Raw genomic sequence first — 21,801 nt, forward strand, 5'->3', positions numbered from 1 at the left:
GGCCCGGGTGACACTGTAACCACAACAGCCATTCTACCTTCAATATTTCCAGGCTCTGTTTATGCGAGCTAGCCAGGCAGTGCCAACATCCCAACACTACTGACCTAACCACATGGCCCCTTCTGTTCCCTACATCTCAACTGTGAAGTAGACTGATGGGCAGCCAGAGCCAGGACACTTGTTAGAGTGCGATATATGCCACTGTGTTATTTTGGTAGGCACTACTTTATTATGCGTAAGGTTACGCGCTGTTTGAATAATAAAGGGCGGAGCCTCCCAGCACTCTGAGTTCATGCAGAGCGGGGCATAGCGGCTTCCAGCTAAGAGAGAAACATGTCTCCTGTTTATTGTGTACTTGGTGATTAAGTTACTTCTGCAAAGATGTCCACCGAAGCCACGGACCCGGGAGGAGGGTCAGGTGCCTCCCGTGCTCCTAACCGGACACCCGCTGCAGATGAGCCAACAACACTATTGGAGTCATTAAGTGAGAACTTCAAGTTCTCCCGGCTCTTCCCCTTGTGTACCTGTTGTTCATCTGTCACTTGATGGGTCGACTATCCTGACAACCACATGTTAGGCACATAAAACAGCAAGAGAGATACTGTCTTACTATTACTGCTCATTGAGGAATTGTAATAACTTCATCTTCATGTTATCTGATTGTTTTGTCAAGTCAAGAGGGATTAAACTGAGTAAATAACTGCAGGGTGTTCGACCTTGCTTGTGTATTTAGAACAGTACCATTCGTTCTTATGGTGCACAACAGTGAGCTGGTGGTCCTGTTTTCATTATTTTACAGAACAAACAGCTGGTGAGCACCTAATTAAGATCGGTCCGGTTTTTACTTGTTCCCATTGTTCCTCCATAACTTCTCCCACATGCAGTCTGTACCCTGCAAGTGTATTCTCTTTATTTTTCACAAAACTCTTCCACCACTGTGAGTCTATTTGTTTCTCATGAATCTTGCTAATAGTGGATTTATATGGAGATGTGGGCTGCCCTGGCAGGGCCACTCAGCAGGACGGGCTAATTAATCAAGAGTGAAGTAGCGAAGAAGAAGAGAGAAGGCAGGACTTAGAAGAGAGTGGAAAATTTACAGATGGAAACGAGAGAGTATCATGTGGAGACACTAAAAAGTGCGTAAGATTAAAGCCAGTGGTGGGAAAAAGTGAAGACATTCTTCTTCCTCTTTGGAAGGCAACGGACAGCTGGTGAAATGTCAACATGTTGGAGGCGCACACACAGAAGGTAAGGAAAACAAGAGATGGGTAAAATCATTTTGCGTGGGGGAAACAAATACCAGTTAAATTCAGATGAAGGTTAAAAGGTAGGAGACTGTTGTTAACAATAATATATAGACCATACTGTAAATAAGTCATGCAAAAAAATCTATTGACAAAAAAGCATATGGAATTAGAAATTATTTAGAAAAGTACCAGATGCTTTTCTCTACTTATATTACTCGCAATCCTTTCATTTATCCAGGCTCACAGTTACATTATTCCAAGTTAAATTATTCATTTTTCTACTCAAATTCTCCGTGATTTTTGTTGTTGTTGTTCAAGAAAAAGCTAAGAAGTGGCTTTAGCCCACTTGCATATTAGGTTCATTTAACTGCTTACAGCCAATGGTCACCCAGCAGTCTGTTCTGAATATAACAATAAGAGATGCTCACTGAGTCGCCATGGCAACTGCAGCCAGGGTTTAATGTCCAAATCATTTATTTAGTACAGCTGTTGCTGCTTATTCCCTGCACACAAGGATAGTACAAGGCAATATAAACCCTGTGCACAATGGACAATTAATGATGGGACTTGTGCATTGTGAGATATAGGTATGTATTATATCTGAGAGTAAACACTGCAGTTAAGTTCAAATCTTTCGTGGGGGAAATAAGTACAGTTAAGTTGAGTCAAAGCAAGAACAGAATGGGAAACGTAAGATGATTTCCAGACTGTTTCTGTTAAGATCCTCTATGCACAAAGAAGAAAAGATTTACTGCATCTAAATGGACAAACAGGAGTGCTGTCCTCTACGGATAGCTCCAGACAATTGGCTATCATTTCATTTATGACTGCACATCCAGTCTTAAAGTGCACAGCATCAGACATCCAAATAAACTATCTTCGGTGAAACCCTTAATCCAGACAGCCATGCTTTATTTATACAAGATTAAAATCACTCAAACCACAGTGCCATTGACTTGTGCTTATACTGGCTTATACGGATCTAAGACGGATCTTAGTTCACCTTCTCTTGTGTTTAAATTCACCAGCCAAACAGTAAACTTTACGATCAACGGCCCTGTAAAATATATGCTCATTATCAGTTCCTAAGAATCCTACTTGAGTTTCCTACCAACGAAATTACTTTAACTGACAACACATTTCAACAGCAAACTTCTGTTCACCAAACAAAACTAAATACACTTACAACATGTTACATTTTGAGAAAATGGGGGGTAATTATAGCTTTATATCATCTCAACTGGAAAAACTCATGTGCATGAGTGCACCAAGTGTTTTTGCACCCTATCCACGTCACTGATAATATTTCAGTACCAACACACCCACAAAGTTGTCCTGCTTCATGCAGTTTGTGCTTCTATCTCATCTGAATGTGGAGAAAAGCTGTCTGCACCTCAACTCTGCGTGGAGAGGAGCTGTCATGCTGACAAAGCTGTTTTGTCAACACAAAGATGATGAACTAGAAGGGGAGGGGGAACTTTTTCAGAGCTTATTTTGATGCCAGACTTGTGAATGGGAAATGAGTTTCACTGTTTAGAACAAAGTTTCTTCTCTGAATGAAGCAAAGCAAGAGCAACTAAGGGATTTTTTTTTTAATAAACCATTGTGACGTCCAAGTCATATTTACAGATCATTTATTTAGTCATACAGAGGTGGTATTTATTATCCTGATTAGTGGAAATGTTGTTTTTGTCTAGTTGAGTGAGTGCAGTTTGCTGTCTCATTCGGTTAAACTAAGTTAGCAGAGAGAGAAAAAAAGAGCTGGAGAAATTGTATCTGTTTGATACACAGGTTTTAATTGTGATAAGTAGCCCAACGGTCTCAGTTAGCGCTCATTTCTCGATGGTATTTGCAATGCGACTGATTTGCATTTTAAGCAGTCCATTTTGCACTCAACTTTTGAATATTCCAAAATGTACATGAATGCAAATGGGACAGGTGTACCAGGACACTGTCAGCTTGGCAGTGCAGTTTGTGGATTGCATACTTTATTCTTCTGTCATTTGCACAGGTTTAGAGCGAAAACAGTGCAATTCTTTTGTGGATCAGACCCTTTGTCTCTTTAGCTGCAGTATTGATTTTTTTTTCTCTCTCTCATAAAAATAACAGCTGTTTATATCAATTCAACCACTAATTTAAGCACACGTATTAAATTAATAAATGGAGTAGATGAGGCAAGTTCAAGGAAAGTCTGTAGTTCCAAAATCTAGATTTCAACAGTGAATGAAGGAAAATGTCTTTAATATGGTCGAAGGATGATGCACAGAACTGTAAGAGTTACGTCTTTAAAAGTGTCTAAATTAGTCAAGAAGTTCAGTTGAGGATAACGCTTGTGCAATTCAGATAATCATTTGCAAACAGATTGCAGCACCACATTAGGTCTTGGCATATCTACTAATTGATATTTGAATCATCCTGTGCTCACAATGATATTAGAGTGCTTTGTTTTTATTTTTACTTACCACAATGTTTGGGTGAAATGACTGTCTATTTAAAAAAGAGGCTAAATGTAGACTGTCTCAGTAGGGTGTCTTTGTTGAGAAAGAACAAAGAAGGGAGTAAAAGAATGATCTACCTTGGCTGTGTTAATAATGGCACACTGTAGTACAAATTGTACGTGTAATTTATTTCACTCTATGTCTCACAGTGGGTCTTTAAAGTGCAAATCATGTTGTAATGAGATAAAAACACACTGGGAAAAATCTCCCACTACATCTGGAACATCATATAAAAAATCATTAGAACATGACTTCTCATTTGTGACGCACACTGTTCTACCAGATATAATATCTCTCATAATTACACATGCTAAATAATCCCCCTTGACCCCCTCTGACCCGTCTTCCATCCCTCTTTCATTACTGGCACGTTAATTCCATCTTTACGTCTTTAATAAGACATAGAGATGTGAATCCATGCTTTGCTGGGACTTGAGGGGCTTTGCTTTGACCTATTACCCCTTCCAACATTTTTTTTCGTCCCTCCCATCTTGCAGCTTTCTTATTTCTATTTTTTCCCCACTCGCTTTCTTTTGCAACCGATGGGTCCCGAGGGCGGCAAGTGTGTTCCAACGCGTTATAATTCACAGGCAGCAGCCCCCAGGCTGTTAGTGGCGCAGCATGTGGTCTGCTTTTATCTCTCTTCTCTAACTCCCTCTCTGGCGAGGAAATAATTCATTATCATGCCTCCATTGATTTGCTCTTTCTCCTGGCTCTTAGGTGGAAACAATAGCCCCTTTCTCCCTCACTTTTTGTTGTTTCAATGCCCTTCTGCAATTTCAAACAAGTGTGCATCCGTGTGGATGCATCCGTGTGGATATGTGTTTGGCTACAAGTTAGTGTGTGCCTGCATGGGAATGCTGCTCTTCCTTCTTTTTCTCCCCTCAACTCCTCAACGCAATCCCCTCCAGCATCCACCTTCATCAGCTTTGAAATCAGAACAAAGGAGATAAACACAGCAGCAAAGACAGAGAGAAAAGAGGGCTTCTTCTGGAATAAAAAATGAATATAGTAGCCGATTCATAGAACACAAAACAACCCAACACAAGTTTAGAGTGTAATAATCCGTCACCTTAGCTTTTCATTGCTCTGCTGTTACAACATGTTGTTAAGATAAAGAAAGACGTTTTTCCTGTACATACTTGCATGGAGTGTTGCTGTCTTTGGAAAAACATCTGTTGTTTGCCAGTTTGTCCAGATGGTGTCTTTCAATGATAAGGTACGAAGAAAAACAGGACTAGTCCTGACATTACAAAGCTCATCTGACATTAAAGAAAGAACACTGATGTTCTTGGGTGGCTGTGGCTTAGGTGGTTGAGTCGTCTCTCAACCGGACTAATGGGGATTCAAACCCCAGCTCTTGCAGCCACATTTCGATGTGTCCTTCGGCAAGACACTTAAACACAAGTTGTTCCTGCTGCTTCGGCAGCAGCGTATGAATGACTTAGAATAGTTAGGGAATAGTTTTGTCACTTTCATAATAGCCTTCAGTGTGTGAATGGGTAGGTGATTTGGCAGGCAGAGTAAAAACACTTTGAGTAATCAGAAGTCTAGAAAAGTGCTCAAGTCCATTTACCATTTACCAATAATTAAAGATTAAAGAACACAGTAGGTAGATAACGATTTCACTGTGCTGATGGGTACTGCAGATGTGTGTGTTTGTGCGTGTTTATTTTGCAAACTGATCCAAAACCCACACAAATGTTTTAATTTATTTTCCTGCATATTCAAAAGGGATGAAAATCTGTGCTTGATCAAAATAAGAGCAGCTGCAAGATGAAATGTTTACCCAACAAAGTTAGAAAAAGAAGTCACAGGATATTTGAGAAAGCCACAAGTGTTAAGATAGGGGAATGACAAAGAGGGGGTGGCATAGAGAAGAGCAAAGTTATGCATTATTACTTGTTTAATGCGTTTCGCCAAGGCTAAGAATGGTATACTTGAGTCAAGTGCCCCACAGTATGTACAAAGAGAAGGGAACCATGTATGAGAGCATACACAATAATACATTTAATAGAGTCTGGGGCAGCAGTAAAACTGCGGGGGAGATTTAAAGGGTTTGAGAGATTAGACATGACAAGTTTGAGAAAGTCCAAGGACAACAGAGAAAGGGAAGTGAGTGAGACTGGAGCACAAAGCTGGGACTTTGAGGGGAAGAATGAAGGGCAGACGGATGTACAGTAAACACCTTCCTAAAGTTTTGACATGTCAAGGCAGCAGTGATGAACGTGAAGGAGTCAACTTATTTTGCAGGTTTATAGAGAGGCCACTTGAATAACATGATTTTGAGTTTTGCTTTTGTTTTTGTTTTTTAATGAGAGCTTCCTCCGTGAATGCAGCAAACAAAGGCAACTTCTTAAGGAAAAAACAATGACTCAAATTAGATTAAGGGTCCTGACCTCAACACCCAGTCCCGGACTGATTTAACCACTGTTTGTATTGATAAAGTATCATTTTAAGCCTATTTACAGATAATTAATTTGAAAGTAATACAGAGGCAGAATTGTTTTCATTTGAAATCTCTTTTAAAAACAGCAGTGCTGTAACCACCTGGCCTCTCAGCAGACTGTAATTGTTTCACTTTAACTGTGGGTGTCTTTTAATGCTGCTGTTTGTGAAATACACACTTTTTACAATGAGACCGATTTGCATGGAAACAGGCCAGTTATTCTTTATTCAATCATAAAATGACTGCACAATGATTTTTTATTTTTTAAATACACGGGGTGCCTGTGGCTAAGTGGATAGTTTGTGTGCTCCATGTGTAGATATGGTCCTCGAAGTGGGCGGCCCAGGTTTAAATCCGACCTGTGGTCCCTTTCCCACATGTCATCCCCTACTCTGTCTCCCCTACTCTCCAATAAAGGAACAAAAATCCCCAAAATAAATCTTCCGAAAAAATAGATAAAATTGCAAACAGTATGCTGTTTGCTCTACAGCTCAGTAAGGGCTCGTTTAACACTTTGCATGTGTTTTGTGAATTCGACGGTATCTTTTTGACTCATTTGCACGAGTTTAGCGGAGCGCAAAAGCTTTTGTGAATTCCTTTCGTGAATCAGGTTCTGAGTTTGAAGTGCTGACTGAGTTGACTCCAGATCAGACCCTTTAAATTATGTCCCATGTACAGTAAAGTGATAAACCTAAAATGTGCAGTTTAGGATGTTTATGGCAAGAAATACTGGAGCTTTTTATTCTTCATGCAAACATTTAACCAAGTGGCCTATCACAGATGGTTTTTTGCAACTGTGGCAAAAATAATGAGTTGTAGGTAAGCTTTTTTGTTTAGAAAGTAAAGGTAATTTAATTGAAATAAAACTAAACTTAACCAACAGTTAGGTTTTTTTTCAAAGAAGTTTTGATAAGTTGGTAAACTCCTGGACTTTCTTGATTTGTAAGGATTGCATAAGCACTCAGACTAGCAGCCAATAACACTTAATGTTTTCCAAAGAATTTCCAAAGCCAATGTTTTTTAGTAGACTTTTTAAGAGCAGCTTTGCCAGCTTTTGAAAGCTGAAAGAGTCAAACATTTTGAAGTGCAACTGTGCACAAGTGAAAAAAGGTGATGATGGAAGAACAGAAATCCCAAATCCCTAAAGTCTCCTGAGTGTGGTCTAACACTGCAGCTCAGCTCTATGTTTCAGGCTTCTAGTGGATTGTTAGTACTCAACTTCTCCTTTGGCAACAAGCTCCTATTCAACCCAGTCTTCTAAAACAACATGCGCTGAGCAGGCCCCAGGGTTAAAGCTCAAAGGCTCTTTTTTTTTTTTTTTTTACCAAGATGATGCAGGTTTTTTCTTTTCTTCTTTTTTTTGGCTTGCCAGGCTAAATCCAAGCTACAAGCTACATCATGCGAAACACCTTGATGTGATGTTGTAGCACTCATCAAAAATCTAGAAAAGAACTCAGCAGCTTTTTAGTTTCATGCCTTGATATTTTGAATACAGCAGTGGGCTATGGAGGGGGTGATTGCTTGGGTCTTCAGTGCTGTGAAGGGTCCAAACAAATCAGTCACAAGAGAAAGATATACAGATATTTTCTGTGGTTGAATACCCTGTATAAAAGTCATATAATACTGAGCTTTCCCATAACATTTTGACACGTGGAGTTTTCAAATACCACTTAAATGAAAGTGTAGCCTTTCTCCGTAAGATTCTTCACTAATTTGCAGATATTTGTTTCTAGACATTTTTGGTAGCTCCCTTTCCTTAGAAGCTGTAGCAGTCATGTGACTCAAGATAAAGATCCAGCATAGCTGTTTGATTAGAGTCTGAATAGAGTCTGCCACAGAAACTGAGATGCATTTGTAAACTGTAAAGTGGCAGATTGAGTTCCAGTCCAGGTCAGGCACAAAGCATGGAGGCCAAATACCAAATAAGAGCCATCAAAGTAAAGTCACCTTTTGGACAAACTGAGCGGTGTAATGAAATGATTAAATAAGCCATGGCTGAACTTCTATCACAAGAAATGCAGCATTCAGAGCTGTAGAGCAATAAATGGGGTGTTTGGCCTAAAGTCACATTGCTCCTTACTGACAATGTTAATGTGATAGACATTAGCACACTATCTTCTGTAAACACACAGGTCAGTTGTTACCAGAGGTCAAATCCTTAGAGGAAGCGTCCAGTTTGGGGATCAAAAGTTTGAGCCAACAGTTCTACCCTCCAGCCTTGGTGCTGCCCACACATTGTCTAATCATTATGAATGCAGGAATATGGCCTCAAACTTTCATAATTATTTTCAAAACTCCTGTCATGCTTGGAGGATCCATAATAATTCAGTAGTGCAGTGTATGCACAGTGTAGACAAACCTTTTTTTCTCCTATACTTCATCAAGCAGTAGGGAGAGAGTTCTATGGGGGAAAATAATGGAGCAATTAATCAACGTCATCAAGACATCAACTGCTATTTAAAGACCCTGTAAATAGTTGTAATGATGCATTGTTGCCATGCCTATTAAGTTAATTTTTCTGATAATTTATCAGCCCATATGTATCAAGGTTTAATGTTGGAATATGGAGTGACTGAACCAAAATAATCTATACTTTTCTTAATCAGCTTTTTTGCAACATGAATTTAAGATAAAGACATGTTTCTATTATGACAGCATTGCTGTTGTTACATCTGACTTTCATCTGACCTCTCTAAAAAGGTTTTTAATTCCTGGAACTCTCAGAAATCATCTTGACAGTAAACAATATCAATCAACCTCCTTCATCTACATTTACCTAAAACATTTCCATTCATCATCCGATCACAAGAAGCCCTTGTCATCTGATGATAAAGAGTCCCAAAGCATCAGCCAAGTAGCTGTTTTTATCTCCTAATGAATTTATATCAGACATAGTCAGAAGAATTTCTTTTGAAAAAATGCTGTTGAGTGTCTTGCAGTCAAGTATGTTGGTTTTCACTAACAAGTCCCGCAGGTGCAAAAATACTGAGCCACATAAATGAGACCTTTATCATTGCTGATAAAGAACATGAATGCTCAGCAAACAATCATTTAAACAGCTGTCCACTGGTTTAAAAAAAGATATGAGTCAAACATTACATCTTTCAATGTCTGCACTTGGTGCACAGGTGTACCTGAACCATGCATCATCAAGGCCTTTCTGCTATCAACCATCCATAAACTTTAAAAACAAAAGGCAGCACATCCTCAAAATGCACGTGTTAATCCTGTCTTCGCTAAAAGCATGCATGCCCTGCTGAAACCCATCTGACAATGATGTCACAATCCTTCACACTTTACTAAGTTTTCATTTTGCCTCGAACCTTTAACAGGCTGTTTACACACAGTGTGGCTCATTTGCATTTCTTCAGTGGTAAAATTACGTTAGTCTACAGCTGTTTCTTCTATAGTTTGGATGAACTGTAAAGTCTTCTTCTGGCTTCTTGTGCACAGCTGTTCTATGATTGTATTAGTTTGTTGAAGTAGTTTTCTGACATATACTCTGTACTGAAGCGATACATTCACAGATTAGAGGGTAGCGAGAAGACTGTGTGGAGTTGTTAAGCACTTTTGCTGCAATCCAAGTTTACATCAATTTAGAGTTATTCTTACTTTTCGCTGAGTGTTTTTAATTGATAGTACACATGTTGATATTTATCATGTCACTTTATCCACCATACTTTAGTAAACAGTGACCCCCCCCCCCCCTTCTCTACCAAAGCTGTATAAATGAACAGCATTTCTAGCATGAGGGCCTCTACTTTAAGAACTGCTGGAATCTCTTTGGGAAAATTGATCATTTAACCACACAAGCTCGACGAGGACAACATAAATTTTACACTTCACAGAAAAGCGGCCTACTTATCTTCTGAAAATCCAACTTTGTTTGCAGGAGCATAATGCTAGCAATTTGTCTCAGTGTGAAACAGTGCTCATTAGTTCTGACAGTACTATGGTGAGTATACAATGTTAAATCAGAGCATATGTCTTCATTCCAGAAACCATTCTCTTTTTAACTTGTGGTTTCCTCTGTCTTTGTGTCTGTAGTCTCATTAGAATTTCAGCTCACATGTATTTGTGTAAAACACTGACCTCTCTCTTGAACCTATCCAATGAAAAAGGGCCAACAGTTTTGCCCTTACCACCTCCACAATTTAAACTCAAGGGTCCATTGACATCTTGAACCTTGGAATTGTCTTTCTGCGGAAAACCCCCAATGTAAGAAAATGTGTCTAAAATAATTGCAAAGACTTGATAAATCCATGCACCTAAGACATAAGCACATAAGTCAAGACATATGTTTACATTTTAACACGCAGTCCTGTACAGATCCACTTAGAAACACACATATAGAACTCAGTAAGTCTCATTGTGTATTCTGTCTTTCTCCCGGAGTAACCTGAGGTCAGGTCAAGCTGCGGCTCTTGCAGTGCAGAGGTCTGCTGCAGGGCTCTAATCTCTCCTACCCTCAACCTCCCTAAAGGCTGAGAGGGCTTTAAAATGATAAAGACCACTTAGTGCACCCCGTCAGGAAAAGCCTCAGCAATATATAGTTGGTAGGATGTAGAGAGGAAAGGGTGTCCTCTTTGAGGGCGTCTCTCTTTGTTTCCATAAAGATGAAAGATTATCCTGATTGTCAGAGATCTTGTGCTGCCACAAGATGAGAGTACTCTTTAATGAATTGGGTCTCATCCGGCCAAATGAAGTATGGAAGATTAGCTCCAGACTGTCAGCTTGTTTCCATTAAGCCTCTCAGAGCAGGAGGACTTTTTTGGCCTTTTGAGACTTAAAACGTCTGTTTTATCAAACCAAAAGATAAAGATCACATTTTTCTAAGCTTCCTGTTGAGATTTACCAAAAATGTGTCCTATATTTTCATACATATTTTACCCTATTTTACAGACAATATGCTTTCAATGGAGTGTGAAACAGACTGAAGTTATACAAGCCACTAGATGTTTTAACAAGTCAACAGAAAATGTGCCTTTGCTTCATCCTTTATGTTTAGTACAATATATTTCTATAAAACAGGCTGGACTAAAAAAGAACCTGCTCATACAATAAGAGTTTAAAGCATTTATACATTTTGATTTACCTATGTTTGTTTAATGCCAAATAGCCTTTTTATTTCTTAGATTTTTGCGAAAAGCTTTTCTCTACAAAAGTAAAAGTCAAAACAAATTGACTTTCCTTTTTTTCATTCATTGACACAACCTTTGAGTTACAGTGTATAAAAAGAATTTGGAAAGGACAGAGCTGTCTTTAAAAGAAGACTAAAAATAAACAGAGGCCTGTCGTATAGCTCTACTAAAAGAAAATGTCAAGAAAAACATGACAGGCTATAGGCTCTCTTTCATCTCAGTCAATGCAATTTGATAATGCCAGAGGGTCGCGGTGTCTTTGACCTTCAGGAGTCAGATTACATTAAATATAGAAAAAAACTGTTGGAGAGAAGTCATGAAGTATGACAAGCTTATAAACTGATATGGTGCCAGATTCCTTTTTACAGTTTCAGTGTCTGGCAATTCACAGACTTGGCATTCGAAGGACTTTTTCAAACATTTGACTCAGCTACAGTATTAGCAACAAATGACAATGAGTTTATAGTAATAAGATAAAAGTTTGGAGGTTGACTAGCAAAGTAAACATGTCCATGAACCCTCCAGACAGATAATTAATCTGCTCATTTCCCCAACAGGTTACTTCCACCCTCAAGGACTGAATGACACAGTAAAGAGAGTTCTGCCCCGTTATTACCCGACTGATGGCGCTTCATTATTGAGCCTCATCCTCCGTAAATCCACTGTTGCCCAGCAATGCGCTCAGGTGCTTACAACACCCACCTCAGCATTTGGCTCTGTTGTGAGCAGCATGTTTTTTTGCAGAATTGGTTATTTAGTGTTGCAGGGGTGACTATTGTTCCCATTTAATGGCCTTGGAAATGTGCTGTTCCAGGAGGACAGTGGTGGATATCTGTGCAAACTAAATATTGTTGACAATAGCTGGGTTATTTTGTAGTAAAGCTTATTTATTTATGTATGTATTTTTTGCAAACATCAACTCCTCTCAGACAGTGTACTACAGAAATAAAACATTTTTGGGCGGCTTTTTGATTTTCCTCAGCATCTCAGACCTGTAGTTAGGCAGAAGACAGGAGTATAATTTAACTGTTCAGCATTGTGTTTCATTATGGTGGTGGCAGTTTTTTTTATAAAGCAGAGATAGCAATCAAATTAAGTTATCAGGAACTCAATACAATGATGATCAATAATTACTGTATTTAAATGCCTTGGCACAACAACACATTGAGTTGTCTAGAACTTGTAATCATTACATAACACAGAGCATTGCACAAAGGGTCCTGCTGCTGTTATTCCTTTTTTAAAATGCTTATACAGATACCAATGTAGAAGCAGAGCCAGATCTCCTGCCAAATTGTTGCTCTCCTGGCTTGTTAATACAGCCTGGAACAGATTGTTTGAGAAAAAAAAAAACTTCTTCCTACGCACACACTCCCTTCTTTACTTTCCTCCTCCACTGTCTTCCTCTCAGCCCTCTCCCTTTGTGATCCTAACTAGGCTTTGTCTCTGCCTAGTTAAGGGTCCCTGCTTCACAAGAAGCGCCATCATGCCTTTACAAGAACGTTGAGAGAGACAGTCATGGTAAGATGGGTCTTTTGAGGGAACAACAAGGGAGAGAAAGTGAGGAAGAATTAAACCAAGGACAGATAGAAAGTAAGACTGACAGGCAGTCCGAGACTCTCTGAGTTATCATGAGCGTGAGCAACTCTGAAAAGGACAAAGACAGAGAGAAATAGCCAAGGATGCAAACAAAGCATGAGAGAGAAAATGAGACAGTGGATGGAGGAGAAAGTAAAGCAGAGTAAGGGAGAGGAGGAGGGCTATGGTGAGCGGCAGAGGATTCCTCTGTACCTGTAGTGGAGATTAAAGGTCTGGATCCAGTGTGATTAATGAGTCGGCCGCTGATTGCTCATCCCCATCTCCCTCCCTTGAATAATCACCAGCCCAGCACTCTCAGAGAGGGCTTCACTTCTTCTATGTATTATGAGCAAGTGTGTGTGTGTCTGTCTGTGTGTGTGTCTGTGTGTGTGTGTGTGTGAGAGAGAGACGGAGAGAGAGAGAGAGAGAGAGAGAGAAGACTGGATAGCTTGTGTGTACATACGAGATAACAGTGAGGGACAGTAAATGAACAGTATGAATGTACAATATGTGAAAGTGAGCTGATATACTGTGTGCATAGATTTGACAGCGAGCCCAGCTATTGATTGACTCAGAGAAATTGGTTCATTCAGAATGTGATGTACAACATATCATTAATTCAGAGTGTCAGTGTGCTTGAAACATGGATGATGTATTTGCTATTGGCTGCAGCCCACCTGCTGAGAGCAGCCCTCATACTGAATGCACAGTGGCACACAGGGATCATTTGTACACACTGTGCACTCCCAGTGTGGGGGGGGGGGGGGGGCTGTCTCCCTTCATGTACTGTACAAACCCACCAGGGTCATAGTGTTCACTGTGACATTATCTCAGGCAGTCATGTGGTGGGACATCAGATTTTTTTATAAGATATTGGAGATTAGCTCACGGTTTTGTTATTTTCTGGCGAAGTGTATTTGTTGTTTTTCAAAAATAATTGTACATTAACCAATTTGCTAAACACTTGATCTACAGGTGCTGTCCCTTTATTGTCTGTGGTTGTATTAAGTCAATGTGGGCAGTGTTGCAAATCACAGAGCACATCATGCTTAATAGAGATATTATATATGGAGGGCTATGGTGAGCGGCATAGCCCTGGATATATTGGACCTAGTCCATTCATTGATATATATATAATTATTAATAATCATATCTTACAAAACCAATCAAGATGCCTTGTGATGAAAGCATGCATAGCCTTCTCAAAATCAGTGTAAAAAATGAGGACTTAACCTTGTTCTATCCTTAATTGGGTCCAACAATGACAACCTTAGTCTTAATATCACTGAGCTTAAAAAAGAATTAATGCCACCCGAGCTTTGATGTCATTAAGATGTTCTAAAAGTGTGCCGTTAGTGTTAGTTTCTTTCATTTTTAAGGACGGATAGTGTATTGTAGGCATAGAAGCAAAAAAGATTCCATACTTTTTTTAGGAATGGACCCCAGGGGGAAGCATGATCAAGAAGATTAAAAGAGGGCTAAGTATGGAGCCTTGGGGGAGTCCACATAGCAAAGTGTCAAAGAAGAATGTGAAATCGCCGAGGCAGACTGAGAACATAATGTCAGATTGGTAAAGTCTGATCAGCTCCAAAGCAGTACTTTTAATTCCAGCACAAGTGCCACAGGCGAGAAATTATAATTCTGTGGTATAGTGTCAAAAGATTCTAAAAGTATAAGAATTGCAGTTAGTCAAAGATCATTAAATATCTAATTAACATGGTTTTGACTATTGTTTTCCTCAGAGTTTCTTAGATAACCCCTTTCAGGTCAAATCAATATTGTAGTCATTATCTGTCAGAGGTCAGTAAAGGCTGTGATCAATCTAAATGTGCAGTTTAGCTCTCACTCACATGTATATCTTGGAGAATTTCACAACTAACTTTGGAGTCTTCAGCAAGCACTAGCCGTAAAACAGTCTGTGGATGATACTAAGGATTTCGATTATTTGAGGAAACTCAAGAATAGAATGTTTTGTGACATGCAAAGTGCTGTCCTTCCCAAAAGGACCTCAGTGGCTGAAAGTTTCTCATCCATTAACTTGAAAGAGACAAAGATCCAAGAAGAACAATAAACCATTCAGTTAAACCCAGAGAGCATAACCACCAGCTGGGCTTCTATCACACTATTATGTGAATTATGTAATACAGAAGACAGAGACTAAAAGTGCAAAATGTATTTAATATTTTAAATTAGTTTTGCTCACTCACATGTTTCAGTTTAACAAGTATTTTTTCCTGTAATAAGTATCTTTGACAACCTTTCAATCCAATTTAATATATGACATCTGAATCTAAATCACAATGGTCTCCAGCTTTTCATTCTGATATTGGAGTTTTCGTCCCACTGAAATACAGATTTTAAACATTAAAATGACAAAAAACATTGTTTCTGCCTGCTGGTTGTCTCTCAGCTTGTTTTTTTTTTTCTTGTGCTTTTCAGCCCGGATCAGATTCCTTACATACAACACCTCCACCTGTAACTCTGTTTCAATCATTTCTCCATCTACTCTTTTCTCCCTGTACCCCAACACCCGTCTCTCTTTCACGCTTGTATTGTACTCTGCAGTCAGCATGTTATCTGCCTTACCCACTAAAAAAATCATGACGTTCTGCTCCTTTGCTTTGTGGCTTTATGTCTTACTCCGGCTCACGAAATACTTGTCGTCTAAAAGTGAAAGGGGACATCTCTCTGAGCCACAGTCTTCAGCTCGCCACATTAGTTATTCCCTGCGAGATCTGCTACGTGCTCTGCATCAAATTAGTCTGTCTTCCTGTGTTACACGCTCATTCATTTTCACTCCTTCTTTTGTTTTCCTGTGTTTTTGGTATGGTCTTTTTTCCTTTTGTTTGCTCATCTTCTATTGTATTGTTTACGTTTCGTCTTTTTCCTTTTCGATCCTGTTATAGATTTTTTTTTATTTATTTTACCCTTTTTACCCTTATTAAATATATTTTGTCGTGTTTCAATTATTATCTCTTTCTCCCTTTACTTTTCCTGTTTTTACTTGTTTCAAATATACAGTAGTGTATTTCCCTCCAGAGGTGCAGACACAGAATCCTCCCTGTTGCCCCTGTCAGCCTGCCCATAGCTCAGTTATCAGCTCTGATCAATCGCTGGAGCTCCTGAATTCCCCTGAAAGACAATTACTAACTTACACATTGAAGCTATTTTTGGAGAATGGGGAAGCTGCAGGAATCATTAGCTAGATAATGTCCTGACAACCTTCCCCAGCAAGCCGGGGCAGAACAGGCCCTGCTTGTAGATGTGTAATTTGTCTGGGTCATTGGGGGATTGGGACAGAACCAGAGAGGATGTTAAACAATTTCTTATGTTGCTCAAAGTGAAAGTAATCTCTGTCTTTGATTTGAACATGAATGAAGCTATTGGAGCTGAGATGCAACGGTTATACCGTTGGGAACTTCCCAAAAAGTGTCAACAGCTGTCTTTGAATGTTCAGATTCTTCTGCTGTATGATTTGTTTTCACTGAGCAGATACACATATAGTAAGTATTAATTTGTAGCCTTGCTAATTGGCAAAAGAAAGGTATTTTTTTCTTTTCCTGTAACCAGTTTTTTTTTTTGTTTTAAACTAAATTGGAAGCTGCTGCATCTGCACATTTGGATTATTTATCCTTCTTCTCAAAGTCATGTTGAAGATCATTAATGTGCTCCTTATGAATGACATATGACACACAGAGGGACTTTTTTTAGACCTCCCACAAATAACTCTTTCATACCGGTGCAGCTTATCTCTGTCATCCATCTGGCCATATGTTGTGTTTGCACTCAGGCCTTTACACAGATGAAGTTCTTAGTGTGTAATTTTAAATATTTTATTTGAGTTGACTGGAATACAATGGGATACGTAACTTCAACTTATAAAGAAGCCAAAAGCCTGAGCCTATGTTTATTCCTGTCACACCAGTAACAGCACAAAAAACCTTTTTCGCTGATGAATTAGTTATGTTTCTATGCTATTTAATCTTAATCTGTTAATGTATTAAGATTTACAATTGAGCTCTGCCTCTGAACAGACAAAAGCCAAGTTGAAAGGAATAGCCTATTTAGATTTTCTATTTATTTTCTCATTTTTATATATTTGTAATATAAATTGTAACTTTAGGCCTGCTATCACACGTTAAAAAGCCCAAAAAGCCAATAAAAGTTTATTGAGGGGGACACTGTTTTGTCATTGTGAAGTAAATATTTGAAAATCAGTTCTTTCTTACAACATAATACTAAAGTTATGATGTGTGATTATCCATTTCTTTCACTCATTAACTGTGACAGGTAGCTTTATAACTTTGGGAGCGATCTGTCATGGTTATTATTTATTCTAAAACAGCAGATTCGTTTACCATTTGTTTGTCCCCTAATGCCTCTCCCATCATCTGTTCCCCAAATTAAAAGTATCAACAGCAATCAGCCAACTTTCGAATAAATAGTACACAGCTTTTTTCATCAAATATAAAGTAAGGGCATTTTTCTTTGGCTTGGTCTCCTAACTGTAATCTCACTGGGTCGAGTTTGGATGGCATCAGGATTAATTTCATGGTGTCAGGATTCATTTTACCACTGCTCCATCTTTCACACAGCTAGGTGTTTTTTTGTTTTTTTTTCCTGGCCTTTCCTGCCAGACATTAAAAGTAAGGGCTAATGCATCAGCAGAAAGTTTAGACTGACCTCGTATAAGAGGTTGGCAGAGAGCGCCTGCAAAAATTCAAACAGTTTTGAATTGATTGTGCTTTTCCTGTTTGATTTAGTTTGTGGAAAGTAATGTTACAGCCCTGCATTAGGGGCTCATAGCTGAAGATTATCTTTTCACTGCTGTCAGTGATGCTTCATAACAGAGAAATAAAGGTATTAACTCTCAGACCTGATAATACAATGCAGTAGAAATTAACCAGGCAATATATCATCAAATGTACATGACTTATTCATAAAGCAAAGCCTATAGATGGCTCATAACTTTGATAGTAACCTTTGTATCTTTGTTATTACAGTTATTTGAGTCTGAAATGTTCTCTTGTATTTTTTCATGTCAAATCACTGACTAAGATTATGTCCTGACTTTAAGGCACTGCCAGTTGCTTGTTTGGTAGTATTGCAGTCAAGACCACACTAACCTACACAAAAGCTTACCTGAGACCAGAGTGCTTCAAGGCCAAGCCAAGATCAACACATTTAGGGATCGAGAGACCAAGACCGAGACAAGACCAAGACCATGATCTTGTGTGCAGGGGGCTTGTCACTCACTTAGGCTGTAACAGTGGGATGGTTGCGGCAGTAAATTAAAATTAAACTACAAAGTTATTTTTTCTTTAAGGAAGGATCATGTTTTTGTAATTACGGTAATAACATGAGAATGAAGCATTTCAGTCGTCGTCTTGACTGGTCTTGAAATTAAAATCCAGAGTCTTCCCAGTCTAAGACTGAGACAATCTAAAAGTGGTCTCAAGACAGAGACCGATTCGATTAATACAACACTAATATTTAGTCTAAGTTCCTACATTTTCGGTAATTGTTTCATCTACCAGAGTCCATCACTTCTGCTCTCTTAACTTTGAAGAAACAGCCCTCATTAGCATACAACCAAAGTCATATCAGTACTCCTATAGACCCGAAAAGAATTCAATAAAGTTCCACTACAACAGTCATGATATGGCATCCCATACAATTCTTACGTCCATGCTCTGAAATTTAATGTGAGCAGTCATGTGGTTGAAATTCACAGTGCCACCCTGAAACCAGCCCTCCAAGCCATGTCAGATCAATGCCCTTCATCCCTCATCTGTCCACATGGCACTCAAAGCTGTTCTGCCACCCAAATTACCGCTCTGCTGAATTATAACTTTGTTGAATCTGGCAGTGTACTGTACCCAAGGCAGTCTGAAATATCACTGACAGACTGAGCTGTCACCGCGGATACATCTATCACCTGGCGAGCTATGCCAAACAGACAGCTAATATCCAGAGGTACTTTACAACAGTGTTTGTCAAAGTCTGGAACCGGACAGAAGGTTCCCCACAAACATTTCAAAGTCTGTTAGACGTCTACTTAAAATCTGTTTTGACATTTCAATACTGTCTCTTTCTGGGCGTGGAAGTTAAAACTTTAGGATACTGGATCTTTGTTTGCGTATACATTTCCATGCCAATACTAGTAGGGATGGATTTGATAGAGTTACAGTTTAGCTAGGGTTAGCATGTCAAAATAATAATTTACTTTGATGTCATTTATCCTGACATAGAACAGCCCTGTGTTGTACACTTGGCACATATGATACACAGCTTTGCTTATCATAAAATCTGAAAGAAATAAACCACACATGTTGCTAATGGACTGTTTCTGTCTCAGGTTTTCTTTCAATTGTGGTGTGTCAGGGAATTTCTCTGGATATTAAAATGAGTTGTTTAAATTTCTATTGTGCTGCTTTCCAGGTTTTTTTTCTTCTTAAAACAAAAACAATTAGTTCTTCATCACTAATTTGTTCAACATTTATGTATGTTGAAGATCCATTTTTTTCTGTCTTTTTCTCTGTTCTCTTTGTAAAGATTTGAGAACTGAAAAGCCGCACAGCCCGGCTCCTTTATCGTGTTAGTCCATTAATTGACTGTATTGGATTGCGTCTGTGTGTATGTCTGTGCCTGTGTGTCCTAATTTGCACGCTGAAATGCTCCGATGGCTCCATTCAGATTTTTATCAGGAGTCTGAGCCTCTTTATTTATTGATCCAGGTATATCCTGTCCCCAGTCAATATTGACCCAGGTTCATACACTGACATTTATCACTTCAGTGCACACGCTGTCACGTTGCAATGCAAGGTCAAACGATCATTGTGAGGAAATTTGGCCCAAACTGCTGAAAAGGCAAACTCTGATGCCAAGACACTGCTTCATGGCAAGTGAAAACACCTGGCTCATTGCAAATTTACATGAGAAAAATGTTCAGCATCTGATAAAGTCTCTGTGGCTGTAGATTTCTTGCGTGACCACACAGCTTGGCCACGGATACTATTTATTGTGCCGAGGGGAACCAGTGAAGAATAATTCTTAATTTGCCGTAAAGGTGAATTGATTCAGATGGCCATTTCAATGATCATAAATTTTGCTTAATGAGAAGAATGATATTTGGCTAGCTGTGTGTCCTCTGACACGTGGTTATTTTTTCATAGTGTATATCCCTCACCAGTGGACAGCTGTTTATCTCCTCGGACCGCTGGTAATGAGATGGATGCTTAGAAATGTGTTAAGCCTGGCTTCAATTCCACATCATCAGCACCCTCAATCTCACTTGTCAGACTTTTCTCACTTTTCTCTTTTTTCCCCTTCTTCTTTCTCCATTTCATCTTTTTCCTATTCTCGTCTCGTATTTCTATTGTTATTTGAAATCTGTTCCGTGGAACCAACACTAATCATTTCCCTTCATGCTCTCATCCTAACAGAGGTGGTGCAGCTGAGCCTGGCTGAGGACCAGCAGATCAGCGTCTCCACAGTAACAGTGGGCCTCAGCGCTGTCCTTACCTGTGCCATCCAGGGGACGCTACGCCCGCCAATCATCTGGAAGAGAAACGGCATCATACTTAACTTTTTAGACCTGGAGGATATCAATGTAAGTGATCATGATAAACACTGTTTTTTGTTTGTTGCATGATCTGTAAGTACCTTCTCCGTCTTGCTATGACAACTTAAGCTCATGTATAGACAAGATATATCATTATGAATCAATTATCTTTATTGGAAACCAAACAATAGTTTTCAGTAACCTTAAAGACACACAGACCTCAGGCGCTGATGGCCTATAGCGGTTAGATTTTGTGCATCATGTACATTGTCTAGACCTCCAAGTGGGCAGCCAGGGTTCAATTCCGACCTTCTTTCCTGCTTGTCTCTCTCACCCAATGTCCTGTTCTCATCACTGTCCCATCTAAATATGCTACTAAATGGCACATAGACTTTATATTTGTCCTGTAAGCTGTATATGACCCTGAGAATCACTGCCATCCTATACACTGTGGGATTTTGTTGCAGAGGAATGCCTATTTAGTTATCCCTCCAACTTTTTTTGCCTACTTTCATTAACTCCTGACAAATATTGGAGTCTTGATTCTTCACTTGGCGAAAAGCTCTCTTCATCCCTTTATTGCTAACTTTATGTCTGCTGTTTGGTGCGGGGCAGATGATGTAAAGTGGGTTCTGCAGGGATTTGCAAAAAACAACTCTTTGTGTGGAGTTTGCATGTTCTACCTGTGTATGCATGGATTCTCTCCGGGCACTCCCACTGCCTCCCACAGTCGAAAGACATGCTAATTGGGGATTCTAAAGTGCCCATAGGTGTGAATGTGAGTGGGGCTGGTTGTCCGTCAGCCCTTTGATTGACTGGCAACTAGTCCAGGTTGTACGCCTCCTCTCGCCCAGTGACAGCTTCGGCTTCAGCCCCCCCATGACCTTGAACGGGGAAAGTCTCTATCAATAACTGTTGGTAATAATCGAATGTACTTGAGGGTACATGTAGACATTATTGTGAAGAACCCAGCAGCTGACAGGTTTGCATAACGCTGCCCCCAGAGGCTACAGACTGATTTGCCAGAGTCAAGACAGAACATGAAAAGTAAAGTAAAGCAGACAGTATTTGTAAAAAAAAAAAGAATCACGGCTCAAACAATAAAGAAACGTTTTCCTCCCCTAAATGCACTATCCATGAAACTGGAGAGTTAGAGTTTGCTCACTGTTTAATGAACGAAGCGGCCCTGCTCCTGTTCAGTCACATCTGCTCAGGTGACAGCACAGCGCTGGCCTTGCTTTACCCACCCCCGGATCACTATTCGCTAATTGCATGTTAATGAGCGGCCTTGTTGGTCTGCTGTGATGATGAGCCGATAAACAAT

At 39.4% G+C, this 21,801-nt stretch overlaps 1 protein-coding gene across 2 annotated transcripts in view; it reads left to right on the forward strand.

The window, feature by feature from the left end:
• The window catches only part of fstl4 (follistatin-like 4), a 169,270-nt gene that overhangs the window by 118,795 nt on the left and 28,674 nt on the right, over positions 1–21,801 (forward strand). For both annotated transcript variants that reach the window (XM_079356394.1, XM_079356395.1), the window contains exon 7: positions 20,359–20,525. In XM_079356394.1, the coding sequence (XP_079212520.1) occupies positions 20,359–20,525 (167 nt within the window). The remainder of the gene's footprint in view (positions 1–20,358; positions 20,526–21,801) is intronic.

Source organism: Symphodus melops, assembly GCF_947650265.1.
Source record: "Symphodus melops genome assembly, chromosome: 11".
Classification (NCBI taxonomy): Eukaryota; Metazoa; Chordata; class Actinopteri; order Labriformes; family Labridae; genus Symphodus; species Symphodus melops.